General features: G+C 40.1%; 1 protein-coding gene across 3 annotated transcripts in view; it reads right to left on the minus strand.

Annotated features, from left to right (window-relative positions):
* Nucleotides 1-1,366: 1,366 nt before the first annotated feature.
* Nucleotides 1,367-24,496, minus strand: part of LOC139372885 (Janus kinase 3 (a protein tyrosine kinase, leukocyte)) — a 37,540-nt gene continuing 14,410 nt past the window's right edge. For 2 of the 3 annotated variants that reach the window (XM_071112857.1, XM_071112772.1), the window contains exons 7-24: nt 20,209-20,331; nt 19,899-20,056; nt 19,703-19,814; nt 11,999-12,179; nt 11,651-11,775; nt 11,325-11,456; nt 10,276-10,363; nt 9,737-9,861; nt 9,322-9,460; nt 8,978-9,129; nt 8,491-8,641; nt 6,544-6,668; nt 5,656-5,845; nt 4,973-5,097; nt 4,694-4,866; nt 4,244-4,361; nt 3,888-4,001; nt 1,367-3,466 (exon numbers count right to left, since the gene is read on the minus strand). In XM_071112857.1, coding sequence (XP_070968958.1) covers nt 3,347-3,466; nt 3,888-4,001; nt 4,244-4,361; nt 4,694-4,866; nt 4,973-5,097; nt 5,656-5,845; nt 6,544-6,668; nt 8,491-8,641; nt 8,978-9,129; nt 9,322-9,460; nt 9,737-9,861; nt 10,276-10,363; nt 11,325-11,456; nt 11,651-11,775; nt 11,999-12,179; nt 19,703-19,814; nt 19,899-20,056; nt 20,209-20,331 — 2,451 coding nt within the window. In that variant the 3' untranslated portion in view covers nt 1,367-3,346. Of the gene's footprint in view, nt 3,467-3,887; nt 4,002-4,243; nt 4,362-4,693; nt 4,867-4,972; nt 5,098-5,655; nt 5,846-6,543; nt 6,669-8,490; nt 8,642-8,977; nt 9,130-9,321; nt 9,461-9,736; nt 9,862-10,275; nt 10,364-11,324; nt 11,457-11,650; nt 11,776-11,998; nt 12,180-19,702; nt 19,815-19,898; nt 20,057-20,208; nt 20,332-24,496 lie in introns of those variants that run through there. The other variant, XR_011627516.1, reaches the window with a different exon arrangement.

The following is a 24,496-nucleotide window of genomic DNA, read 5'->3' on the forward strand; positions in this document are numbered from 1 at the left end:
ACTGGTTGAAACAACGTTTAGGGTTAGATTTTCAGAGTCCTTTTTTTGCAAATTGAAAGAGTGGAAATACAAAAATCGATTGTGCATGCTATATGGACCTTTTTAGGATATGAAAAAGGATTTTATCGAACAAAACAACACTTCATGTTATCTCTGGGATCCTTTGGATGATAAATCAGAGCAAGATTTTCATAAATTCACCTTCAGAGGTGAATTTATCAAACCTATCGCGGTGAAAAGGTGTTTTGTTGTCAAACAATAGCATGGCATTTTTTCGCAGTAATAGCTACTGTAAATTGGACAGTGCAGTTATATTAACAATAATTTAAGCTTTTATATATATTTATATATAAAATGTATAAGAAAAAAATTGATGTAGCAGATTGCCCCTTTAAGTCTATCAAAAGTGTACGAGTTTGAGCATGAGTGCATTTAGGGGCAGCTCTCTGTCTCTCCTTCTCGCATTTCCGAATCATTATTAAACTTATTGATAAATTATCCAACCCAAAAGTATAATGACAGTCCCTAGTACTTCACGTGGGGTCTATCACTTCAATTTAAGACCCTCAATTTAGCACACACCGACACTTGCAGAATGTACATTTACATTGACATACAGTATATTCATCTTATATTTCTAGTAATCACATTCCTCCTCACAGCCCCCATTTTTCTACCAGTACACCAGCAGCAAGATAGAAGTTTGGACGGGATTTCTCTCCATGCTCACTTCACATGGACTCAGGTCGCACTCCTGAGAGAAAAGGCATTTGAGAGAAGGCAGTTGATGGCCTTGATGTATGATCTTAATTTGAGAATGAGAATTTTCCTGCGCCACAGGAAATTCAGATGAGCTTCGTGATTTACATAAATTCACTGAAAAGCTGCACTTACACGGTTATATTAACAGTGTTGCACTTTTCACATAGCCTACTTTTGTCCAGCTAATTTATTTTATTTATCTCACCTTTATTTAACCAGGTAGGCCAAAGGCTAACCACCGATCAAGCAACATTATGGACTAAACGTTAAAATCCTGTTGCTGCAGGATTATTTTGCTACAATAATACTGGTCAAATGAATATCCCATATTGGTACCTCTCTCACATCTGATCACATGTTCCATATTTGGATTCTGTGCCCCTCAGACATTGAAGGAATTCCAGGGTGGACTGAAGTTGGAAAATAGGCTACCTATTCTATATTTTCTGTATATTCTGTATGTATTTTGAATGTAGGGCTTTTGTGTGTGGGGATTTTGTATGCAGGGCTCAATTGGAGAAGAGACCTGGGCCTCAATGTTGATTCCCTGTTAAAATAATGGCTCAATTAAAAAAGTTTAAAAGTAAACCTGAAGATGACAAGCTCTTATAAGAGTATTGTTTATTTGTGTGCTTAGACACTCTAAAGATTACATCATGATTTATTATCAAAAGGTTTCTTTCCAGTCGTTATTAGGTTGTGAACAAACAGAGAAAAACTCACACGGATGATTAGAAAAAGCTCAAAACATATATATTCAACCCACTGGATGCTTCAGCTGCAAACACAACATACAAGTCACTCAAACATGTGTGTATGCATTCTGACTAGGCCGAGTCACCTCCTTGTATGTCTAAAATAAACAATCTGTCTATGTTGCTAGGCCAGAATTCAGTCTGTTCCTCTTACTGGTATTGTCATGGTCCTGCCAAAGTTCCTTCTCTCTTCAACTGTTAACCGTAACTCGAGTTGAGTTCCACATGCTTCCTAGTACTACTTTTTTGGAAACTGGCCTGCCTTATCAGGAAATGAGACTAAACTGTTGCTCTTTTCTCATTCCGTAGGAACTTAATATTCAGCAATAACATGTTTGCCCATTCTCTCAATCAGTAACTTTCCATGCACAACGTTCCTATTCACCTTTCATTAACTCCTAACATATACAGTTGAAGTCGGAAGTTTACATACACTTAGGTTGGAGTCATTAAAACTCCTTTTTCATCCACTCCACAAATGTATTGTTAACAAACTGTAGTTTTGGCAAGTCCAGAAAATGATGTCATGGCTGTAGAAGCTTCTGATAGGCTAATTGACATCATTTGAGTCAATTGGAGGTGTACCTGTAGATGTATTTCAAGGCATACCTTCAAACTCAGTGCCTCTTTACTTGACATCATGGGAAAATCAAAAGAAATCAGCAAAGACCTCAGAAAAACATTTGTAGACCTCCACAAGTCTGTTTCATTCTTGGGAGCAATTTCCAAACGCCTGAAGGTACCACGTTCATCTGTATAAACAATAGTATAAGTATAAACACCATGGGACCGTCATACCGCTCAGGAAGGAGATGCGTTCCGTCTCCTAGAGATGAACGTAATTTGGTGCGAAAAGTGCAAATCAATCCCAGAACAACAGCAAAGGACCATGTGAAGATGCTGGAGGCAACAAGTACAAAAGTATCTATATCCACAGTAAAATGAGTCCTATATCGACAACCTGAATGGCAGCTCACCAAGGAAGAAGCCACTGCTCCAAACCACCATAAAAAAGCCAGACTACGGTTTGCAACTCGACATGGGGACAAAGATCAGACTTTTTGGAGAAATGTCCTCTGGTCTGATGAAACAAAAATAGAACTGTTTGGTCATAATGACCATTGTTATGTTTGGAGGAAAAAGGGGGAGGCTTGCAAGCCGAACAACACAATCCCAACCGTGAAGCATGGGGGTGGCAGCTTCATGTTGTGGGGGTGCTTTGCTGCAGGAGGGACTGGTGCACTTCACAAAGTAGATGGCATCATGAGGAAGGACAATTATGTGGATACATTGAAGCAACATCTCAAGACATCAGTCAGGAAGTTAAAGCTTGGTCGCAAATGGGTCTTCCAAATGGACAATGACCCCAAGCATACTTCCAAAGTTGTGGCAAAATGGCTTAAGGACAACAAAGTCAAGGTATTGGAGTGGCCATCACAAGGCCCTGACCTCAATCCTACAGAAATTTTGTGGACAGAACTGAAAAAGCGTGTGCGAGCAAGGAGGCCGACAAACCTGACTCAGTTACACCAGCTATCTGAAACGTTTGACCCAAGTTAAACAATTTAAAGGCAATGCTACCAAATACTATTTGAGTGAGGAAGTGGTGATCCTAACTGACCTAAGACAGGGAATTTTTATTATTAAATGTCAGGAATTGTGAAAAACTGAGTTTAAATGTATTTGGCTAAGGTGTATGTAAACTTCCGACTTCAACTGTACATTTATTATGCATGTAATGTAATCAATAAGTTCTAATATGGTAACAGGAATATATATATTTCAAGTTAGAATGCAACATTCTCTAATAGGGTTGGCTTCAGTTATTTTCATCCTTTTGAACCTTCTCTCTCATCTTGGATGCTGGTCTCAATCTGATCTCCCAGGGTGGAGAACGTTGGCCGTTCCTCAGCGCTGTATCCCCAGCACGCCGTCATCATACTATAAATCTGTTAAATAAAACAATGGAAGGTTACAAAAACAGGCAAAATAATAACTTTCATACCTGAGACATCCCTATGTCTAGTGTCTATGCCTGTAAAAACTCAGGATAGGACCAGTATTAATTAATTTATCTTAAAGTGTGACTTTGTGCACTCCTCAACACGCATTTAAAATAATTGTGTTGTTGTGAGTATGGACTAGCTAAAGCAGCATTTCCCAAACTTGGTCCTCGGGACCCCAAGGGCTACACATTTTGGTTTTTGGCAAATTAGGGTTAAGTGCCATGTTCAAGGGCACATTGATGGATTTTTCACCTTGTCGGCGTAGGCATTTGAACCAGTGATCTTTCAGTTACTGGTCCAACAATCTAACCGCTAGGCTACCTGCCGCCCTAAGCGTGGCATATGGCTGTGGAAGGTGTCTTACTCTGGGAGGGCAGAGTGGTGGAGCAGGCAACCTCCAGTTGTCCTTCAGGATATCAACCAGATGCATTGAAATGGAGAGACGCTGCATGTCATTGCCAATCTCCTGCATATATAGCTTTAAATGTGCAGTGGATGGGAGAGAAAATATGTCAGAATCAAATTAGGCATTTATGAGCAGGAAATGTACAATCATAATAATTTAGTTAAAATCACTGACACAAAAAAATGAAAATATTTTTTTATGAGCTTAAAGTAATGTAATGTCAGGGTTGGTAGATTTGAGATAGCTCAAGCTGAAACACAGATATTTAATGAGACCAGTAGAACAAGGTATTAAGGCTTGGTTAAGCCACTTACCCTCTTTGGGTTGCAGTTGTGCTCACAATAGGAGAAGAGCTCATGAAGGACGACTCCAAAACTCCAGACATCTGACTTGTGGGAGAATTTGGACTCTGTGATGGACTCTGGGGCATACCTGGGTATGAACAGAAGCCTTATTAGAGGACAACTTGCCTTAGAGCTAATTTCCATAGAAAATGAAGATGCTCTCAGCAGCACTTCAAGTCTATTGACCTGGATTCATTGGAGAATCAGGTGCGTTAGTGCATGAACAGAAATGTGCATTAAATGTGCACACTATCGCGCTAACCCTAACAGTACTGTACTTTTACTTTGTTCCAGCAACATTGATGGATGTTCATCCAGCCTAGCACAGGACAGCTCAGTTTGGATCAGTAATGTGAAAAGGTAACAAGTGTCTCCAGGAAGAACACTGAAGTAGATCATGTAAATTCCAAATGCAGTTACCAGAAAATTGGGCTTTCACCAGGATGTGTTACACGGTAGTACTCCTTGTCAAAGGGAATGATCTTTGTCAGGCCAAAATCAGCTATTTTGACCAGTGTGTCACTTGCTACCAGAATGTTCCTAGCAGCCAGGTCCCGGTGCACGTAGCGCATGCTCTGCAAGTACTCCAATCCCTAAGTGTGAAAAACAACACAATTAAGGTTTTCCCCTTTACAATGTAGAGATAAACAGTCTTGTATGGAATAGTCAGGACTTCTGCTATTTGAATTGGGCTCATACTTTACAGATTTGAGAGGCAAAAAGCAACATCCTCCTGTTGTTGACGAGCTGCCGGTTCTTCTCCAGGTATCCAATCAGACTGCCATAGGGCAAATATTCCATCACCAAGCTCATGCTGAGTCGACCTACCCAAAATGTGGATAAACATTCAGAGTTAACACAAACATTCCTGCCTTGAAACAGCTATTTACATGTAGGCTGAAGGTTCTTACTTCTAATATACTACCTAATCTTTTACATGTTTTTTCAAGAATAGGAAGAGAAAGAAGTTCCCTCTGGGGAAAAACAAATATTAATATTTTATTCAGTGTCTTGAGTATAAATAACAAAGAGGGCACATTTAAGAAGCTAATAAAGATATGGAGGTTGACAAAACAGTTTTGAGATGGTCTAAAGTTATCAAGTAATGGCATTTCTGGCATTTCAGCTATGATTATGAAAATCACAAAGATTTCAGCCCATTTTATGTTCCATTGACTGTTGCATGGTCTATTGACATTGACGGAAAGGATACCAAAACCCCCAACAAATTTCAAATATGAGTTTGTCTAGCGACACTTCATAGAACAGGTACATTTCCCATGCTATCAACTGTGGTGCAGCTGCAGATAACCTGGTGGCATTATAGCCTACAAAAAGTGTTATTGGGGTCTTGGTGTATGAATTTATTTGCATGTTCTTACCCATGCTGTAGCAGACACCCCTGTATTTGACAATGTAGTCACAATGCAGGGAGCGAATGGTGTTGATTTCCTTTTGAAAGTCTTCCAGGTTTGACTGCTTGTTGGGCTGTAGCTTCTTCACAGCAATCAGCTCGCCTGTGTTGTCCCCCAGAGGATCATATCGGCACAGCTCAACACTGCCAAAGTTCCCCTAAATACAATGAGGACAGAACGTTTTATATTAAAACATGTACTGTAATATACAGTACAACAGGTTGGGGGTGTTCATATTTTAACCTAGTCAATTCTAGGATTGAGTTCTGAATTAGATTCAATTGATGTATTGAAAACGGTCATAATTGAAAGTAATGTTCACCACTCCAATTCCTGAATTAAAGTTACTGTACTGTATGTTGAAATAGATTTGACTCTTGGTACAGGATGCCTAAAATGTTTTGTTCAGAATAGTGTGGATTGCAGAAGGATAGGAGAACACTGTCCTCTTGTGGTACATGATAAAAAGTGAAGTGACCATTTCTAGGGCTAAGTTTTTTTCTCATTCTTTTCTTTTGTTCCCCAAATAACATCGGAAAGCAGAGAGTCAGTCAACTTGCGTTCAGCCATTCATCTTTTTTAGACATAAAGGCACAATGTGTAATTTCAACTACTTGACCCTGACACTTTGTTTGGTGAGCCAGGGGATAGGGCTGGGGAAATGCAACTACTCTCAATGTCATAGACGGAGCTACTGTATGGATGCAAGGACTGACAGTAGCCTGTAAGAAATTAATCATCATAGCTTTTTAAAGCTATACAATGTTTGTTTACAAAGTCTCAATTAACAACAAAAGGAGATGAGAGGTGGAAGCACAGCATGTGGGAAAGCAACTCATGCAGGTGACAAGTTACCTTCCCCAGAGGGGAGATATAGCGCAGGTGTCTCTCCTCATACACTGATTGGTCCTGCTGGCGGGAGGGGCCTAATGCTCTGTCCCTGTCAGGGAGAGGCTCCGCAGCATGGAGTATCACGTAATCTATGGCACAGAAAGAAAGGCGCTCAGAGGCTGTCACTACTGATGCCTTTCATAAATCACATAGGGACAGATTTAAAAGTGTTTGCCTCAGAGCAAAGATTAAAGGAATAAAGGAATAAAAGGTTATCAATAAGTAGAGGTCAGCTTAAGGTAACTGTCCAGTGTTTCCAGATTTCTATGAAATATGACCTATAATTACTTACAAATGAGTGAAATAGTTTCCCTTCCAAAAAATGCTAATTAAGTACATTAAAAGCAGATGTTCTGTGTTGGAATGAGTTCTTCGGGCTATACACATAGGATAACCCTTTTTGGTTACAGATAGAACCCTTTTCCACAGAGGGTTCTACATGGAACCCAAAAAGGTTCTACCTGACACCAAAAAGGGTCCTACCTGGTAAGACTGCCCCCGACAAAAATGTTTTGGGGTCAACCGAGAGTTTTTTAGAATGTGTATTTTTGCATATATAGACACACCCTATGTTTGAATAAAATCAACTATATGTAGGCTACTGAGCTTGTCTGATGCTTTATGCACTGCGATTAAAAATGAAAACACACAAATTACAAAAGAGGGAGCCAGAGATCAATATAGCTTAACCAGAAGACATAAACCTCTTCCCGACCTTTCTCCCGCTGCTGCTGGCCTTTGCAGATTCTGCCTTTAAGCTCCTGAAGTTGCCGGTAATAGGCTGCACCAGCGATCGGCAACCTTTTCCATTTGGAGTGCCAAGTTATCGTACCATTTCTACTGAGTTGTGTGCCAGTTATGATTTCATATGCACATTTTCGGGGAACAGTTTCAATTAATTTATAATAAAGTCTTTATATCTGAAAATCAATGTCGTGGTTAATCAAAATGTAATCTAAATTAAAATGATACAAATCTAAAAGTAACTTCTATTGCCATTGCTACGTTGAGGAGCTATTGTTAGTCTCAATGGATGTACAAACAGACTTCCTTTACTTGCTGTTTGAGGCAAAGAAAAAATTACTTAGAGAAGCACCACAGTGATGGTGAGTTAAGACAATCAGAAAAAGTATCAGATTCCCAAATGGGCCATTTATAGGCCTACATTTGCATGCATGCCAGTTAGCCTAGGCCTACTTCTATGAGTAATCAGATGTGTTTCCTTACTCAAGATTGACAAGAGCACTACAAACAAAAGACAATTAATAAATTGACAACTTGTAAATGGAATGAAATAAACCAAAACTTTGTTCTCAAAAGTATAGCCTAGGTTGTGCGCTCTGCAAACAACTTGTCCACTTCTACAATGATAAGACTGGAGTAATAATAATATATGAAATGCATTAACAGAAATTACCCTAACCAAACATACATTGCAGATTTGAAATCTTGGGAATTAACGGTAGGCTAAATGTAGCCTACTACCGATGATACTGGTGTGCCATCCCCATGGCCTCAGCAATGGATTAGTCCACTTAGACAGGTGTAAATCAGACAGGTGTCTTTCCTACCATACATTTTTTTTTATATATCGACTAAAAAAATCTTGGTCGACCAACAGCCTATCGACCAAACAATCAACCAGTCGACTAAATAGGGTCAGCCCTACTACCTGGAACCAAAAAGGGTTCTCTTATGTGAACAGCTGAAGAACCCTTTTGGAACCCTTTTTTCTAAGAGTGTAGAACAAACAGGTCAATAAAAGACAAAGCCCCTAAACTAAAGGCCAGTTTGTGTTTAGCTGTGTTTTCTTAAACAAATTCCCACCTGAAAATAGCAGGTAGAAACTATAATTCTGGACCACACCAGGTGTTTTAAGCAACATGGTTTGGATTCATTAGCGAGAAGTACCTGACGTTATCAGACTGTTCAGTTGGCGAATGATGCTTCGACAGGAGGGCCTGAATGCAGGCTGGTAGTTCATACACTGACTGATAAGATCTGCCAGCTCTGTCCACTCTGAGGAGGGTAACTGCTTGTAGGTCTCGTAAAACTGCAGCTTCTGCTTGAAAGAAGCAGAGGTTAATTCAACATACTGGGTTTCTACAAAAACGCAGTGGTGAATTTGTGTGGAATTTGACCACATATTTTCTGAAAACCGCTTAAAAAGTAATCAACATTGGATTAATGTAAGTGTAATTCTCAGGATGTAGACAAAGACTAATCCAAGGAGAATTAACAGTTGGTAATTTCATGTGGGTTATACAGAGAAAATAAACTGCACTTGATTTTCCTGAAACTATAATTGAATATATAACTTTGGCCCTTATCCACAGGGTAAGTCAATATCAGATACTTTACATTATTGTGTTAGTGGTAGTAAAAGGTGGGAGTTTACCCTCTCGAGGTCCAGGCCCTGTAGTGGTGCCTGTCCTCCATTGAATAGCTCCCACAGCGTGGCACCGAAGCTCCACTTATCACACTCCAGCTCTAGACTCTCTGGAGCCTCCAGCACCTCCGGAGCTACCCATGGAATCCTGTCAAGCAACACTGTACACACACACCCAGACACACACACACACAGACAGACACACACACAGACAGACACACACACACAGCCCATACAGTATATACAGAACACAAACAGTTAAAAGCATGAGGTTCTTAAATAAAACATCACTTTTCGAAGCCATTCCCAGTGTGCATGTATACTCTCTGCATGACATTATGATAACTGTTTACCATCTCTGCCCAACATTGCCAAGTTGATGCCCGGGTCACTCAGCTTAATGAATGGAGAACTTCCTTGGGATGCGTCCCCCTCTCTGGCCAAGAGCAGATTTTTGGCACAAATATTCCCATGAGTAATGTTTTTCTCTTCCTATTTGATGAAGGAAGAGACAGAATGTAACAGTTTATTTGAATAGTTCTTAACAAAAGTGTATGCTCAAACAATGAGCAAGTAGTAGCAGTTTAACTAGTGTATACACTAGTATTGACAATGAAGGAATGTCTAAGGATAGTTAATCAAACATCTAATGATAATCTATTTGAACAAAGGTGCTTCCACCGAAAACATACAAAATACTTCCACAGAAGTTATGTATTATCAACTGAAGAGAAAGAGAAATCAGGCCAAAGATCAGGTTCATCTCACCAGGAAATTGAGCGCACTAGCCAGCTGTTTGGCTACGTCAAGTTTCCAGCTGACCGACACTGACCCTTCCCTCTTCAGGAACAGGTCAAGGGCCCCACACTTGATAAACTCCTGCACCATGACGTCTGCAAGGTAAGAGATGACCAGCGTAGCATGATTAGATGTGTTACAATAGCAGCAGCTCCTTGAGAGAGAGTTGAGTCAGAACTGCTCAAAGCCCCCACAGAAAATTAAGTGGAACTGCGTTAGCAGACTCTGTAGAACTTTAGATTACAGTGCCCTTAATACCGTGTCACTACTCATATAATTACAATGTAACAAGTATTGTAATTACTCATTGTTACAATGAGTTACAGTGAATTTACGGCAGTAACCTTAACTCTAACCATAGCCTTAACACTGACCTCAGCCCTAACACTATCACCTGTAGTTAATTTAAATTGTGCCTGGATTTTTAAAATATTTTTTTAAAGGTTTGGTGATTTTGTAGAAATCTGTGAGAAATGGGATGTTAAGTTGAGAGGTTGATGCTTACTCACTCTTGGATCTGTGAACACTTATCCCATAGACAAGGAGAAGGTGCTTGTGGGAAATCTGGCTCATCAAGCTGGCAGCTTCAAAGAATGACTAGAAATGACAAGCAAACAAATACTTAGAATGTGTGACCACTGTAGCTACTCTCCTTCTATTTGTACAGTATTTTCTTCAGTAAGGTGTAACAAGGGGTTGATACAGGCTTTGGTATCCTATCTTAGCTACTGTTTCATGTGGCAAAAAGCTACAGCCACCTGCTCTAAAACATCCCGTAGGATTCAAGAGACAATGAAACACATCCGATAATACGTTTTTAGAATATTCCAAAAAGAGCTGATATAACATGACACAAGTTAACAAAACCCTTCCAAAAAGTTTTCTAATAGGGTCTATGTCTTTAGATGCTTAGTTTGTTATACCATAGACCACCCCTTCCCAAATGGAAAAACCCTCCAACTGAAACTGGCTACTTGATTAATAATAATATTATATATTATATATACATATATTACCTTTATTTAACTAGGCAAGTCAGTTAAGAACAAATTCTTATTTACAATGATGGCCTACACCAGCCAATCCCGGAGGACGCTGGGCAAATTGTACGCCGCCCTATGGGACTCCCAATTCCCACAGGTTGTGATACAGCCTGGAATCGAACCAGGGTGTCTGTAGTGACACCTCGAGCACTGAGATACAGTGCCATAGACTACTGCACCACTAAATCATTTTTTCTTTGACGTTGTGATTGTTGTTAAAGAGTAATTATATTGTGCCGAGCGTATTGCTCTTACAGTTGATCGGATCATTTGACTCAATACATGTCAATTAAAGTAAAGTAGGATATTAAAATGGTCCTCTTATTATTGATTAAAACTAAAAGGACTCATAACATTCAGAAAAAAACTCAGCACCTGGGTTTAAACAAGAACACCTTCTGGTAGATATGGACTAATGCCATGAATGGGGAAATTACAGTTCTGATCCATTCTGATGCAGCCACAGTATCACATTCTATTTGACTTCTGAAATGCACATGATCTGTTTTGCGTACCTCCCAGCAGTTTTTGTGGTTTGCATCCAGCTCCTTAAGCAGAACATCTGTCACATGTCTCTCCCCATCACGGATGTCTATCTTGCTGCCTTTGAAGATTCGCGTGAAGGATCCCTGTCCCAAGCTTTCAGACTGACAGAAATTATACATACAGTAAAGTGAGTAAACCATTAATTCACTCAAACTGTCATTCATGGCCTTGCCCGTCTTCCCTTATACAGGATTTGTCATAAGACAGAATTCATTTAAACTTGAATGGTATTAAGCCCACATAACAGAGAACTGATAGGATGTTTGAGTAAGCTCCAGGCTTCCACTGAACTCACCCATCGCAGATCCTCGTACTTGATCATGTGGAACTGGATGTGACTGGGTTTGGTCCTTTGCAGCATCGGAGACCCCTGTGTCTCTACTGAGCTGCTACCGCGGATGATGACCATGTTTGAGAGTTCTACGGCAAGTAAGGTGTAGTTTTTGTGATGAATGATGTAGCATTATGCAGATGTATCATTGCTAATTGTTATGATTGAGATATGTATAATCAAATAAATATTATGTCTTCTGATTTCAATATGAAATATATTTTAGTCTCATTTGATTGTGAAGTAACCAATGGTCAATGATCAGAGTCCTACGATTTAGCTTTAAGTTTCAACTGGCTTGTTGTCCTGTACCTTTCGATCGAGGTGGACAACATCTTTCCAGCTTGACAGGAACCTCAGCCAGGAGCAGCTTGCTTTGTTGGAAGAAGTCAGTGAGTTCCCTCAAGCTGAGGAAGGACTTGTGGACCCCCGAAAGACTGAATTGTTCATTCTTCATAATTAGACAGTCTTTGTAATCCAGCCCAAGAGGAGTCTAAGAGAATATTGAAAAGTACACCCCGTAACACATTATTTGGGGCGGCAGGTAGCCTAGTGGTTAGAGCGTTGGAAAACCGAAAGGTTGCAAGATCGAATCCCCGAGCTGACGTTCTGCCCCACTGTTCCTAGGCCGTCATTGAAAATAAGAATTTGTTCATAACTGACTTGCTTAGTTAAATAGAGGTAAAACATTCAGAAAATGCTGCTGTTGTCAATCTGCTGCCATAGGCAGCCTCCTAATCCTGCCTAATGAGCGGGCCTGCTAGCTAGCTACTCGTGTCAACATAAGCACTATTATGGATAACAGAACAACTAGCTAGGTAGCTAGCAAAGACTAGCTAGCTATATGCCTAAACTACAGAAATCATGATGACGATAACTAGGCCAAATTGTCATACATTCTTCTTCGCTACCACAGATTCTCACAAGGTCAGACTCCAAGATGCTTACAAGAAAGAAGTCAGAGTTGTCGATTTCCATTGTTACTTGTAATGTTAAAAAGGAAAGAAAAAGACAATCCCATTTTTCTAAATTAGATTGCTATCTAGGCTACTCACTAGCCTACAGATCTGAATCATCACTAGAATAGTTATTTATATGTTATTGAGTAGGCCTGTATCTTTGTTTAATCTAATTAATCTAATTATTAATCTAACAATACAAATCCTTATTGTTTTGTAAGATATGTAAGGTCTTTTATATGTTGCAATAAAGTTGACTGATGTAGTAGCATTTCTTTTTAATATATTTTCACTTGGTAATGAGTAATAAGTAATTATATAGAAATTGCTTATAGGTAACTATAAAGTTACACTTCACTTTAAATAGCTAAATCATGTGTAACAACTAGCAAAAACCTTATGCAGGTATGTACTCTGTGTATCACTGTTTATTTTCTCACTTGGATGGCACTTTCAGAAGCTGACGATTAGATTGTCAGAATGGTTAACGTACTTTGTAGTTACACGTCAAGATACACATTTTAAATAGATAAATCCTGTGTAACACCTATTAAATACATTGTACTCATGTAGATATTACACATACTCTGTAATGTACTTGTGGGTTTATCCTCTCACAGCTATACAATTAGGGTCAGGTTGTCAGGATGGCTAACGTACTATATGAGTACACATATATAAGTACACATGGGCTCCCGAGTGGTGCAGTGCAAGAGGCGTCACTACGGTCCCTGGTTTGAATCCAGGCTGCATCTCATCCAGCTGTGATTGGGAGTGTCATAGGGCAGCGCACAATTGTAATTAAGAATTTGTTCTTAAATGACTTGCCTAGTTAAACAAAGGTAAAATAAAAAGCTGGACGTAATGACGTCACAACTTTAAACAAAATACATAGAATGTCGAAATAAAATGAAGTGGTTGAAGTGTTTATATTACCCATTTAGTCAAAATAAAATAAAATTTTATTAGTCATGGGGACGACATCATCGATGCACTTATTGATGAAGCCAATGACTGATGTGGTGTACTCCTCAATGCCATCGGAGGAATCCCGGAACATATTCCAGTCTGTGCTAGAAAAACAGTCCTGTAGCTTAGCATCTGCTTCATCTGACCACTTTTTTATTGATTGAGTCACTGGTGCTTCCTGCTTTAATTTGGCTTGTAAGCAGGAATCAGGAGGATAGAATTATTGTCAGATTCGCCAAATGGAGGGTGAGGGAGAGCTTTGTACGTGTCTCTGTGTGTGGAGTAAAGGTGGTCCAGAGTTTTTTTTCCCTCTGGTCGCACATTTAACATTCTGATAGAAATTTGGTAAGACCGATTTAAGTTTCCCTGCATTAAAGTTGCCGGCCACTAGGAGTGCCGCCTCTGGGTGGGCGTTTTCCTGTTTGCTTATAGCGGAATACAGCTCATTGATTGCGGTCTGAGTGCCAGCATCAGTTTGTGGTGGTATGTAAACAGCTATGAAAAATATAGATGAAAATTCTCTAGGTAGATAGTGTGGTCTACAGCTTATCATGAGATACTCTACCTCAGGCGAGCAAAACCTCAAGACTTCCTTAGATATCGTGCACCAGCTATTATTGTAAATAACGAAAATACATAGTCAGCAGCCTCGTCTTACCAGACACCGCAGATCTATCCTGCCGATACAGCATATAACCAGCCAACTGTATGTTGATAATGTCGTCGTTCAGCCACAACTCTGTGATGCATAAGATATTACAGTTTTGAATGTCCCGTTGTGGGTTTAATCTTCCACGTAGGTCACCCATTTTATTTTCCAAAGTTTGCACATTTTCTAGCAGAATGGAAAGCAGTGGGGGTTTATTCGATTGCCTACGAATTCTCAGAAGGCAGCCCGCCCTCCGGACCCTTTTTTTCTGCCTTCTCTTCACGCAAATGACAGGGATCTGGGCCTGTTCCCGGGAAAGCAGTATATCATTCACGTCGGGCTCGTTGGACTAGTTAAAGGAAAAAAAGGATTCTGCCAGTTTGTGGTGAGTAATCGCAGTTCTGATGTCCAGAAGTTATTTTTGGTCATAAGAGATGGTAGCAGCAACATTATGTACAAAATAAGTTTAAAAATAAGTTACAAACAACGCAAAGAAACAAACAAAAAAACACAATTGGATAGGAACACGTAAAACGTCAGCCTTCTTCTCCAGTGTCATCTGTATTCACAAATTGCGCATTAATAAATTGACAACAGCCTGTATGCCATGCCCACCTATCTGTTTCTGTCTCAAGTAGCCCGCAAAAGCCAGTGGATAGAATGCAAGAATTGAATAATATTTGTCATAATCCTAATTCTCATGTGCCTAGGCCTACTTATCGCCAGAGTCTGTGACATGGTGAAGCTTGAACTCATGTACTAATGCTGAAACAATATGATGGTGACATTTAAAATTGCTGTCATTCTTGAAAGTCAGGACAATCCTTGTCCTGCAAAGAAACATGCTTTTTTATAGTTGAATAAATTGATTTTGCAAGCAGTAGGCATTTTCGTGATGCCATCACTTGCCCCGCATCTTCTAAATTATACATTTTTTGAAAAACACTGTTTTGATCATCAATTTTCACAATAAAGGAAGTTCGACAAAAGAAAATTCATCCCTGTCGAACGGATAAAATGTTGGTTAATCTTTAGAAAATGTATCTTACATCTGCCGTTTTCATTAAGTCGCAATGATTTTTTTTGCCACATTGCTTATTTGTCAATGGAAACCTACTGTTTTTGCTAGCACTTGCCCCCCAAAAGTTTACCATCGGTGTTAACTTGGTTGAGTTTACAGATATACTGTAGGTCAACCTCACTGACTGGGTAACTACCAATCTGGTAGTATCCCAGATTATAATTAATGTGTATGTTACCTATTATGACAACTTTAAACTCCTTGCCATCCAAGTGAGAGGATAAACCCACAAGTACACCACAGAGTACATGTATTATCTGCAAAAGTACAATGTAATTACTAGGCGTTACACAGGATTTAGCTAGTTAAAATGAGGTTTATCTTGAGGGACACTTACTTGTAATTTACATTAAAATATTTTAACCTTTATTTAACTAGGCAAGTCAGTTAAGAACAAATTCTTATTTACAATGACAGCCTCCCGGGGAACAGTGGGTTAACTACCTTGTTCATGGGTAGAATGACCGATTTTTACCTTGTATAAATGGGGATTCAATCCAGCCACCTTTCGGTTACTGCTCGCCCAAGGCTACCTGCCGCCAGCTGTTTTAATCGGAACAAGATAGTTCAATGGAAATGCTCTGTGGCAGGCAATTGTCGCATCTACTTTCTATGCTAACTTTGTAAATGTCACCAAAAAGATAAGGTAATGGAAACATAGCGACTGAGTGGAGATTTTGAAGAGTGCACATTCACGGGTAGGTAATTAGTGCCTACTGAGCCTCCAACCAGTGTAATCTCAGACAGCCAGAGCATCTGTCCACCAGAGATTACAACCCTGTGACAGTTATTACTGAAACAGATGCAGCTGAGAACAAACTAAACACGAAATGGTCAATTTAGTGGAAACTTTCCCATTTGTAACAAGCATTTGTTGTTACACCTCTGCAATTACAGACTGCAATTACCACCAGTTACATGGTGTTATTATAGTGTAAGGGAGTTATTACAATTAACTACAAAACTTGTTACAGTGTAATTATACAATACTAAGGACCCCGTAAAATTAAGTGTTACCACAAAAAGTTTTAAACTCTAACCAGGGTATTTGCAAACAGCACAAGAATGAAATCATCCACATGTATTGATCTCATCTTTACTAATGATGCAGAAATCTGCTCTAAAGCAGTATCCACATCCATTGGATGAAGTGATCATAATATAGTAGCCATATCTAGGAAAAACAAAGTTCCAAAGGCTGTGCCTAATATAGTGTGTAAGAGGTCATAAAATACATTTTGTAGTGATTCCTATATTGAAGAGAATATTTGCTGATCTGTGGTGTGTAATGATGAGCAACCAGACGCTGCACTTGATGCATTTATGTAATGTGTTATTCCAGTTATTAATAAGCATGCACCCATTAAGAAAATGACTGCAAAAACTGTAAAATCCCCAAAGAATGACAAGGAATTAAAAAATGGTATGGTTGAAAGGGACGAAGCAAAACGAATGTCAAATAAATCTGTCTACACAGCTGGTACTGTAAATTGAGAAATCATGTGACAAAACTAAACAAAAAAGAAGAAGAAACTGTGAAACTATGAAACAAAAATAAATGATACAGAGAATGATAGTAAAAAGCTTTGGAGAACCTTAAAACCCCATAAGGTCCCCATCAAAATCCATGAGTTTAAGCTAGAGATGTTTTTTTAAGCTAGAGATGTTTTTTTTTGCATTGGATGCGTCTCAATCCACCATATCTGCCTATGTCGCACTTCTGAATCTGCGCTGAAAGGTGACAGAGCTAGAGCAGTGTTTGTCAGACCATGAGACATCCCGAAAATCGTTCTTTTCGCAACATTGTCTGTAGTGACCGAACAGGATGGTGTTCTTAATTTTGCTCTATGACCTCCACAGGTGTCAGGAGACTCGTCTGAAGTCGGTACAGACCCTTTGCTATGAGATTCGAAATTGAGCTCAGGTGCATCCTGTTTCCATTGATCATTCTTGAGATGTTTCTACAACTTGGTTGGAGTCCACCTGGGGAAAATTCAATTGATTGGACATGATTTGGAAAGGCACAGTGCATGTCAGAGCAAAAACCAAGCCATTAGGTCAAAGGAATTGTCTGTAGAGCTCTGAGACAGGATTGTGTCGAGGCACCGATCTGGGGAAGTGTACCAAAACAATTCTGCAGCATTGAGGGTCCCCAAGAACACAGTGGCCTCCATCATTCTTAAATGGAATAAGTTTGGAACCACCAAGACTCTTCCTAGAGCTGGCCGCCCGGCCAAACTGAGCAACCAGGGGAGAAGGGTCTTGGTCAGGGAGATGACCAAGAACCTGATGGTCACTCTGACAGAGCTCCAGAGTTCCTCTGTGGAGATGGGAGAACCTTCCAGAAAGACAACCATCTCTCCAGCACTCCATCAATCAGACCTTTATGGTAGAATGGCCAGACGGAAGCCAATCCTCAGTAATAGGCACATGACAGCCCTCTTGGAGTTTGCCAAAAGGCACCTAAAGGACTCTCAGACAATGAGAAACAAGCTCTCTGGTCTGATAAAACCAAGATTTAACTCTTTGGCCAGAATGCCAAGCGTTACGGCAGGAGGAAACCTGACACCATCCATACAGTGAAGCATGATGGTGGCAGCATCATGTGCATCCTGTTTTAGCAGCAAGGACCCCGAGACTAGTCAGGCACGAGGGAAAGAGGAACGCAGCAAAGTACAGAGAGATCCTTGATGAAAACCTGCTCAAGAGCACTAATATTTAACAATCGTTATCACAGAAGTGATAAAAGGAGGGAGTGTAATTGTATACAGTATGCATCTACTCTCACTCTTTCTTTGTTCATGCAGGTGACTGTCACGCCCTGGCCTTAGTTATCTTTGTTTTCTTTATTATTTTAGCCAGGGTGTGATTTATGTGTTTTGTCTTGTCTAGGGTTTTTTGTAGATTTATGGGGTTGTGCTCAGTTTAGGTGTCTAGGTAAGTCTATGGTTGCCTAGCTTGGTTCTCAATCAGAGGCAGGTGTTTATTGTTGTCTCTGATTGGGAACCATATTTAGGCAGCCATGTTCTTTTGGTATTTTGTGGGTGATTGTTTCCTGTCTTTGTGCTTTATGCACCAGTTAGGACTGTTACGGTTTTCACGTTTATTGTTTTGTAGTTTGTTCATGTTTGAGTTTTCTTATTAAAGAACCATGAACTATAACCACGCTGCGTTTTGGTCCGCCTCACCTTCCCAGGAAGAAAGCTGTGACAGTGACTGTGATCTCCTCCTCAGACCAATTGGCAAAACACCCAGAATATGTTCTGGAAGTTAGGATAGGAGAAATTGCTCAGTGTCTTGGGAAACTGAGCCCACGCTATAACAGCCAGTCACCTGCAGGAACCAACCCTATGAACCATGCCTATGTAGCTTTTATGTGTAGCAGTATATAGTAAGAAAACAGAAGGGACCGCCCTGGCGGAGCTTTCGGCAAATTTGTACTTTGTATATGGGTTGCTTGTAACCTCTCCGATTAACTGATAATAAAGAATGATTAATTTAATATTGACTTCAGGTGTTTCCTTGGTATTGAATTTCCACCACAAACTGATAAGATGTTTGTGGGAGCTGTTTTGATAGACTTTGATAAATTAACTACTACCTTATTACTAAACCTAACTAAATCTTGTAATGAATAAGGTGAAAATTGAGCAAGTTGAGAAGATTAAACTGCTTGGAGTAACCCTGGATTGTAAACTGTCATGGTAAAAACATATTGATGCAACGGTAGCTAAGATGGAGAAAGGTCTGTACTTAATAAAGCGTTACTCTGTTTTCTTGACTAAATAAGTCCTACAGGCCCTAGTTTTGTCACACTTGGACTACTGCATAAGCAAGCATACAGCTCAGACCCCCATGTAAACCCCACAAGACATGCCACCAGAGGTCTCTTCACAGTCCCCAAGTCCAGAACAAGCTCTGGTAAACGCACAGTACTACATAGAGCCATTACTACATGGAACTCTATTCCACATCAAGTAACTGATGCAAGCAGTAAAATCAGATTATAAAACAGATACAACTAAACCTTATGGAACAACACTAACTGTGAAGAGACACACACACGCACATACGTGCACACAGATGCTGGCACACACACTCTACACACAGGTACATGGCAATATTGTTGTATGGTGGTATTATACATTTTCTATTGTAGATATGCAGTGGTGTAATAATGTTATAAGATGTACAGTTATTTATTATTATTTTTGATTGTAAGGGGGATTCCTAATAAATACAATACAGGTGGACCATCCAGACTATCTAAATAAAGTAAAATCCAGATTTTAAAAAAAGTAAATCCAGATTAAAGCAATTTGAGGATTGATTATGTTTCATAATTGTCAACTTTTTACCTGAACGCAGACAGTGAGAAAGAACTTGTCATAGTCTTTGGGGCTGCGTCTTAGCAGAAACCTGCCATCTTTGGCGCCTACTTTTTTCAGCTTGTGCACTGCAAACTCAGACCTGAGAAAACAACATATAAAGGCACACAGAATGTTTACGTCTAATGTATCTCTATGGGTTTGATATAAGTCTGAAAGCGCCTACGTGATTGGCCCATGGCAGTTGCTTTCAATGTCTTCAAGCAGGCTGGGAGGTGCAACGTCTTGACAGAAATAGTGACTGGAGTCTGTAGTCAGCCTGAAGTAGCCATCCACAAGTGAAACAAATGAAAGTGCCTCAGTCACTGTTTGAAACTCGGCCTCCTGTGGAGAAAAATGGTGACATGCACACTTTTTCATTAGCCATACACCCCCCGAAATGGATGTTGCTCAGGTGCAATGAGTCAGCATCAATTGTTTTTGATTAGGCATTAATTAAGGATGTATTGAGCATTGATTCAGTGTTATCAACCAACCAGGCATCTGTCGTCCTGCCGGGTGATCGTGACCACCCTGCTGTCCTGGGGAACCTGCTCGTGGCACGCCCTCTTGATGTTGATGTCGATGATCTCTGGGAAGTCACAAAATGTCTGCCACTCCTGTGAAAGAATGTACAGTTATGAAAATACTACTGTTCCCTGAAGGAGGGAACGAAGTATAACATACTATGGGGAGTTAACCCTGAAGCAAACTGAAATCACGCCCAATGTGCCAATGAATGCCGAGCCCGCCCTTGGAAACCCCGCCTTCCTGGCTATAATACCAGGGCTCACATCCATTTCCTCAATTCAGTACCGCTCTTCAGCGAGCCCAAACCCCATTGACGGCTCGGGGCCAAAATATGTTATACCTCGTTCCCTTCTTCAGAGAGCAGCAGTTATAGTCATAACTGTACATTCCCTTGTTCCCTTTCAGACAGTCACTTGATATAACATACTATGGGGACATACAATCAAGCCCCAAGCCGGCTCAGAGGGTACCAAACTAGGAGGCCCATGGCAGCCCAAGCACACACAGGTTCCTCCGGCTCAAAAAAGGCTACAGAAGCCACTTTTTTCCCTCAGACTTAACCAAGAAGCCTGAACTGTCAGAGAGAAGCCTGAACTGCAGTCCAAGTTCCTATACCCCACAGTTCCAATACCAATATTTACCTTGAGAGCCTGAAATGTCAGAACTCATAAAAGGAACTGCAAGTCCAAAACAACAAAACACATGTCGTAACTTGGTAAAGTGCACACGGGCGCTGCATAAACATCGACCACAGACGATTAACGGCAGACCAAGGCTCAAACCCACAGGGAACCGTGGTAACCCGGACAAAATCCTGCATAACTTCGACCACGGCAGCCAAGTCCTTAAACCCTATCGGTTCCAAAAAGGCTCACACAAGACCTGAGTCTGGAATGCCAAAAGTCACAAAAGGAACCTTAAGTCCAAAACAACAGGGAACCTGTTGTGACTTGATAATGCGCATTCGCGCTCTGCCTCATCGAAGACACAAGGTAGCCCAAGGCTTAATCCCACAGGGGAACTGTTGCAGACTGTTTCAGACACCTCTGAAGACACTAGCCACTTCCATGGCAATTGGAAGAGCTTAGGTGATTTACCTCTGAACACTCAAATGCTGGTTTCTCAACCGACTGTTGGATAAGGGGTACAATGGGGTGTTAACAACACTTGGTGGAGAAAACAGATCCTGACTGCCAATGTGTCCAGCCTGAGACATTAAGTTATCCTGATTCTCAAAACGCACCATTGTTACGAATGTGGAGTCGCATTCGGAAGGTTGTGGCCTTCGGGTGTAGAGTATTGCAGACTCTAAATACTGTTATAAATAGCCAGGACCAAAAAAAATCACGATTTCACTAATATCATCATTCAGGGGGTCTAGCAGCTTGATCATCATGGTACTTTCTGAGCATAGATTTTTTTTAACCTTTTTTTTAACTAGGCAAGTAAGTGAAGAACAAATTCTTATTTTCAATGACAGCCTAGGAACAGTGGGTTAACTGCCTTGGTCAGGGGCAGAACGACAGATTTTTACCTTGTCAGCTCGGGGATTTGATCTTGCAAACCTTTCAGTTACTAGTCCACTAGGCTACACTGCTGCCCATATTAGGTATAATTGAAACTTGTATCTCATTATTGTAAGTGATTAAATAAGTATAGCTAGTTATAATTGTAATGTTTTAGCAGATTATAAGAAAAGACAATCAGTCATTACCTGGCTAAAAGAGAAGGAATATAATATCTATTGTTTACAGGAAACTCACTCTCCAATTACAGATGATGTTGTACGGAAAAAGGAATGGGAGGGAGAAATATATTTCTGTATGGGCAAAGAAACTCAACAGGGGTGATGATATTAATCAATAACAATTTCGAACCGAATGTGCAAACTGTCCAAACAGATTAGATAGTAAGGTGGATCATTTTAAATATCCTATTGGACGATAAACAGATTTGGCTAATTAATCTATATACTATATACTGTACATGGTGGTGGCTTAATCAAACTAGTCATCTTGATTACTTTCTTGTATCCCTCACACTGGCACCAAAAGTTTAAAAAAAAGAAAAAAAAAGAAGCTTTGATAGGGGGCAGAATGCAGTCGGACCATCAAATATAACTCTTACAGAATTTCCACGTGGACGAGGACATTAGAAATGTAATCAAAGCCTACTGGATGACAACCTGTTTTTAACCAAGACAAAGAATTTTTAAAACAAAGAATAACTTTTTCCTGCATAACATAAGTACAGCAGATTCCCATATTGTATGGGACACTTTTAAATGTGCCATTAGAGGTCATGCAATTCAATACTCATCTTTAAAACAAAACATTTAGGCCAAAATAGTTAATATTATATTCAAAGGAAATAGTATAAATAACAGTACAGATGGATAGCAATAAAAACGGTACCATAGAGGCACAGAATAAGTTATGGATGAACTTATTTGGGAACGATCAAGTATAATGTATTACAAAAGTAAAGCCAATTGGATGGAAAATCTTCAACATAGAAATGCTACCAATGCGGCCTCCTGAGTGACGCAGCGGTCTAAGCCTCTGCATCGCAGTGCTAGAGGCATCACTACAGACCCAGGTTTGATTCCGGGCGGTGTTACAGCCGGCCGAGATCGGCGCACAATTGGCCTAGTGTGTCCGGGTTATGGAGGGTTTGGCCGGTCGGGATGTCCCTGTCATATTGCGCTCTAGCAACTCCTTGTGGTGGGTCGGGCGCATGCACGCTGACTTCAGTCACCAGTTGTACTGTGTTTCCTCCGACACATTGGGGCGGCTGGTTTCCAGGTTAAGCAAGCAGTGTGTCAAGAAGCAGTGCGGCTTGGCAGGGTTATGTTTCGGGGGACGCATGGCTCTCGACCTTCGCCTCTCCTGAGTTCGTACAGGAGTTGCAGTGATGGGACAAGACTGTAATTACCAATTGGATATCACGAAATTGGAGAGAAAAAAGGGATACTGTCCAAGCTCATGTTCTATAATAGTTCTGACTGAAAACATAGAATGTATAAGTACTATCTTTCTAGATGTAATGTATATCAACATTTCAAATTACTTTATTCTTGCTATGTAAGTAAAAACAAAAACAGTGCCATGTATGTAAAAATGTGTGTAGATTGTACATGTAACAAAAATAGTAATGATTGTGTGGTGAAAATGTTAGTCTGTGTAATGTAGGAACATGTTCTGTCCACCATAGGGAAATTATCGTAATATAACATAATTCAATATGTCAAAGTACTCCACTCTTCCGTAAAGCCCAGCTCTGTGGAGTGTATGGCTTAAAGTGGTCCTATGGACAGATACTCCAACCTCCGCTGAGGAGTTTTGCAGCTCCTTCAGGGTTATCTTTGGTCTCTTTGTTGTATCTCTGATTAATGCCTTCCTTGCCTGGTCCGTGAGTTTTGGTGGGAGGCCCTCTCTTGGCAGGTTTGATGTGGTTCCATATTCTTTCCATTTTTTAATAATGGATTTAATGGTGCTCTGTGGGATGTTTTCAGATATTTTTTAATAACCCAACCCTAAGCTGTTCTTCTCCACAACTTTGTCCCTGACCTGTTTGGAGAGCTCCTTGGTCTTCATGGTGCTGCTTGCTTGGTGGTGCCCCTTGCTTAGTGGTGTTGCAGACTCTGGGGCCTTTCAGAACAGGTGTATATATACTGAGATCATGTGACAGATCATGGGACACTTAGATTTAGGGGCTTCATAGCAAAGGGGGTGAATACATACGCACGCACCACTTTTCTGTTTTACATTTTTTTGAAATAAGTTATTTTTTTCATTTCACCAATTTGGACTATTTTGTGTATGTCATTACATGAAATCCCAATAAAAATCCATTTAAATTACAGTTTGTAATGCAACAAAATAGGAAAAACGCCAAGGGGGTGAATACTTTTGCAAGCCACTGTAGCAAACTCACACATTTTTACAACAATTACATCTATTTCTTCCTACTTTAATCATGGAGAGAGTTTAAAAGTGTTCATAAGAATAACTGAAACAGGCGCTCTAGAGTAGTGTCCATAGGGTCTGTGCATCAGGCTGAACGTTTGACATCCCAAATATAATCACTATCTACAACCATTTCCATGGCTTGGTGCGATGAGGAGCTACAGAAATATATATTTTTAATTGACCGCCAGTAGAAAACACCCCCCAATAAAAAAATAAAAAAATAAAATCCAAAATAACCCCCCTCCCCCCAGTGAATTACTGTGCCTTAAAGTAGTATGGCAGA

This window comes from Oncorhynchus clarkii, chromosome 1, assembly GCF_045791955.1.
Source record: "Oncorhynchus clarkii lewisi isolate Uvic-CL-2024 chromosome 1, UVic_Ocla_1.0, whole genome shotgun sequence".
In the NCBI taxonomy this organism is placed as follows: domain Eukaryota; kingdom Metazoa; phylum Chordata; class Actinopteri; order Salmoniformes; family Salmonidae; genus Oncorhynchus; species Oncorhynchus clarkii.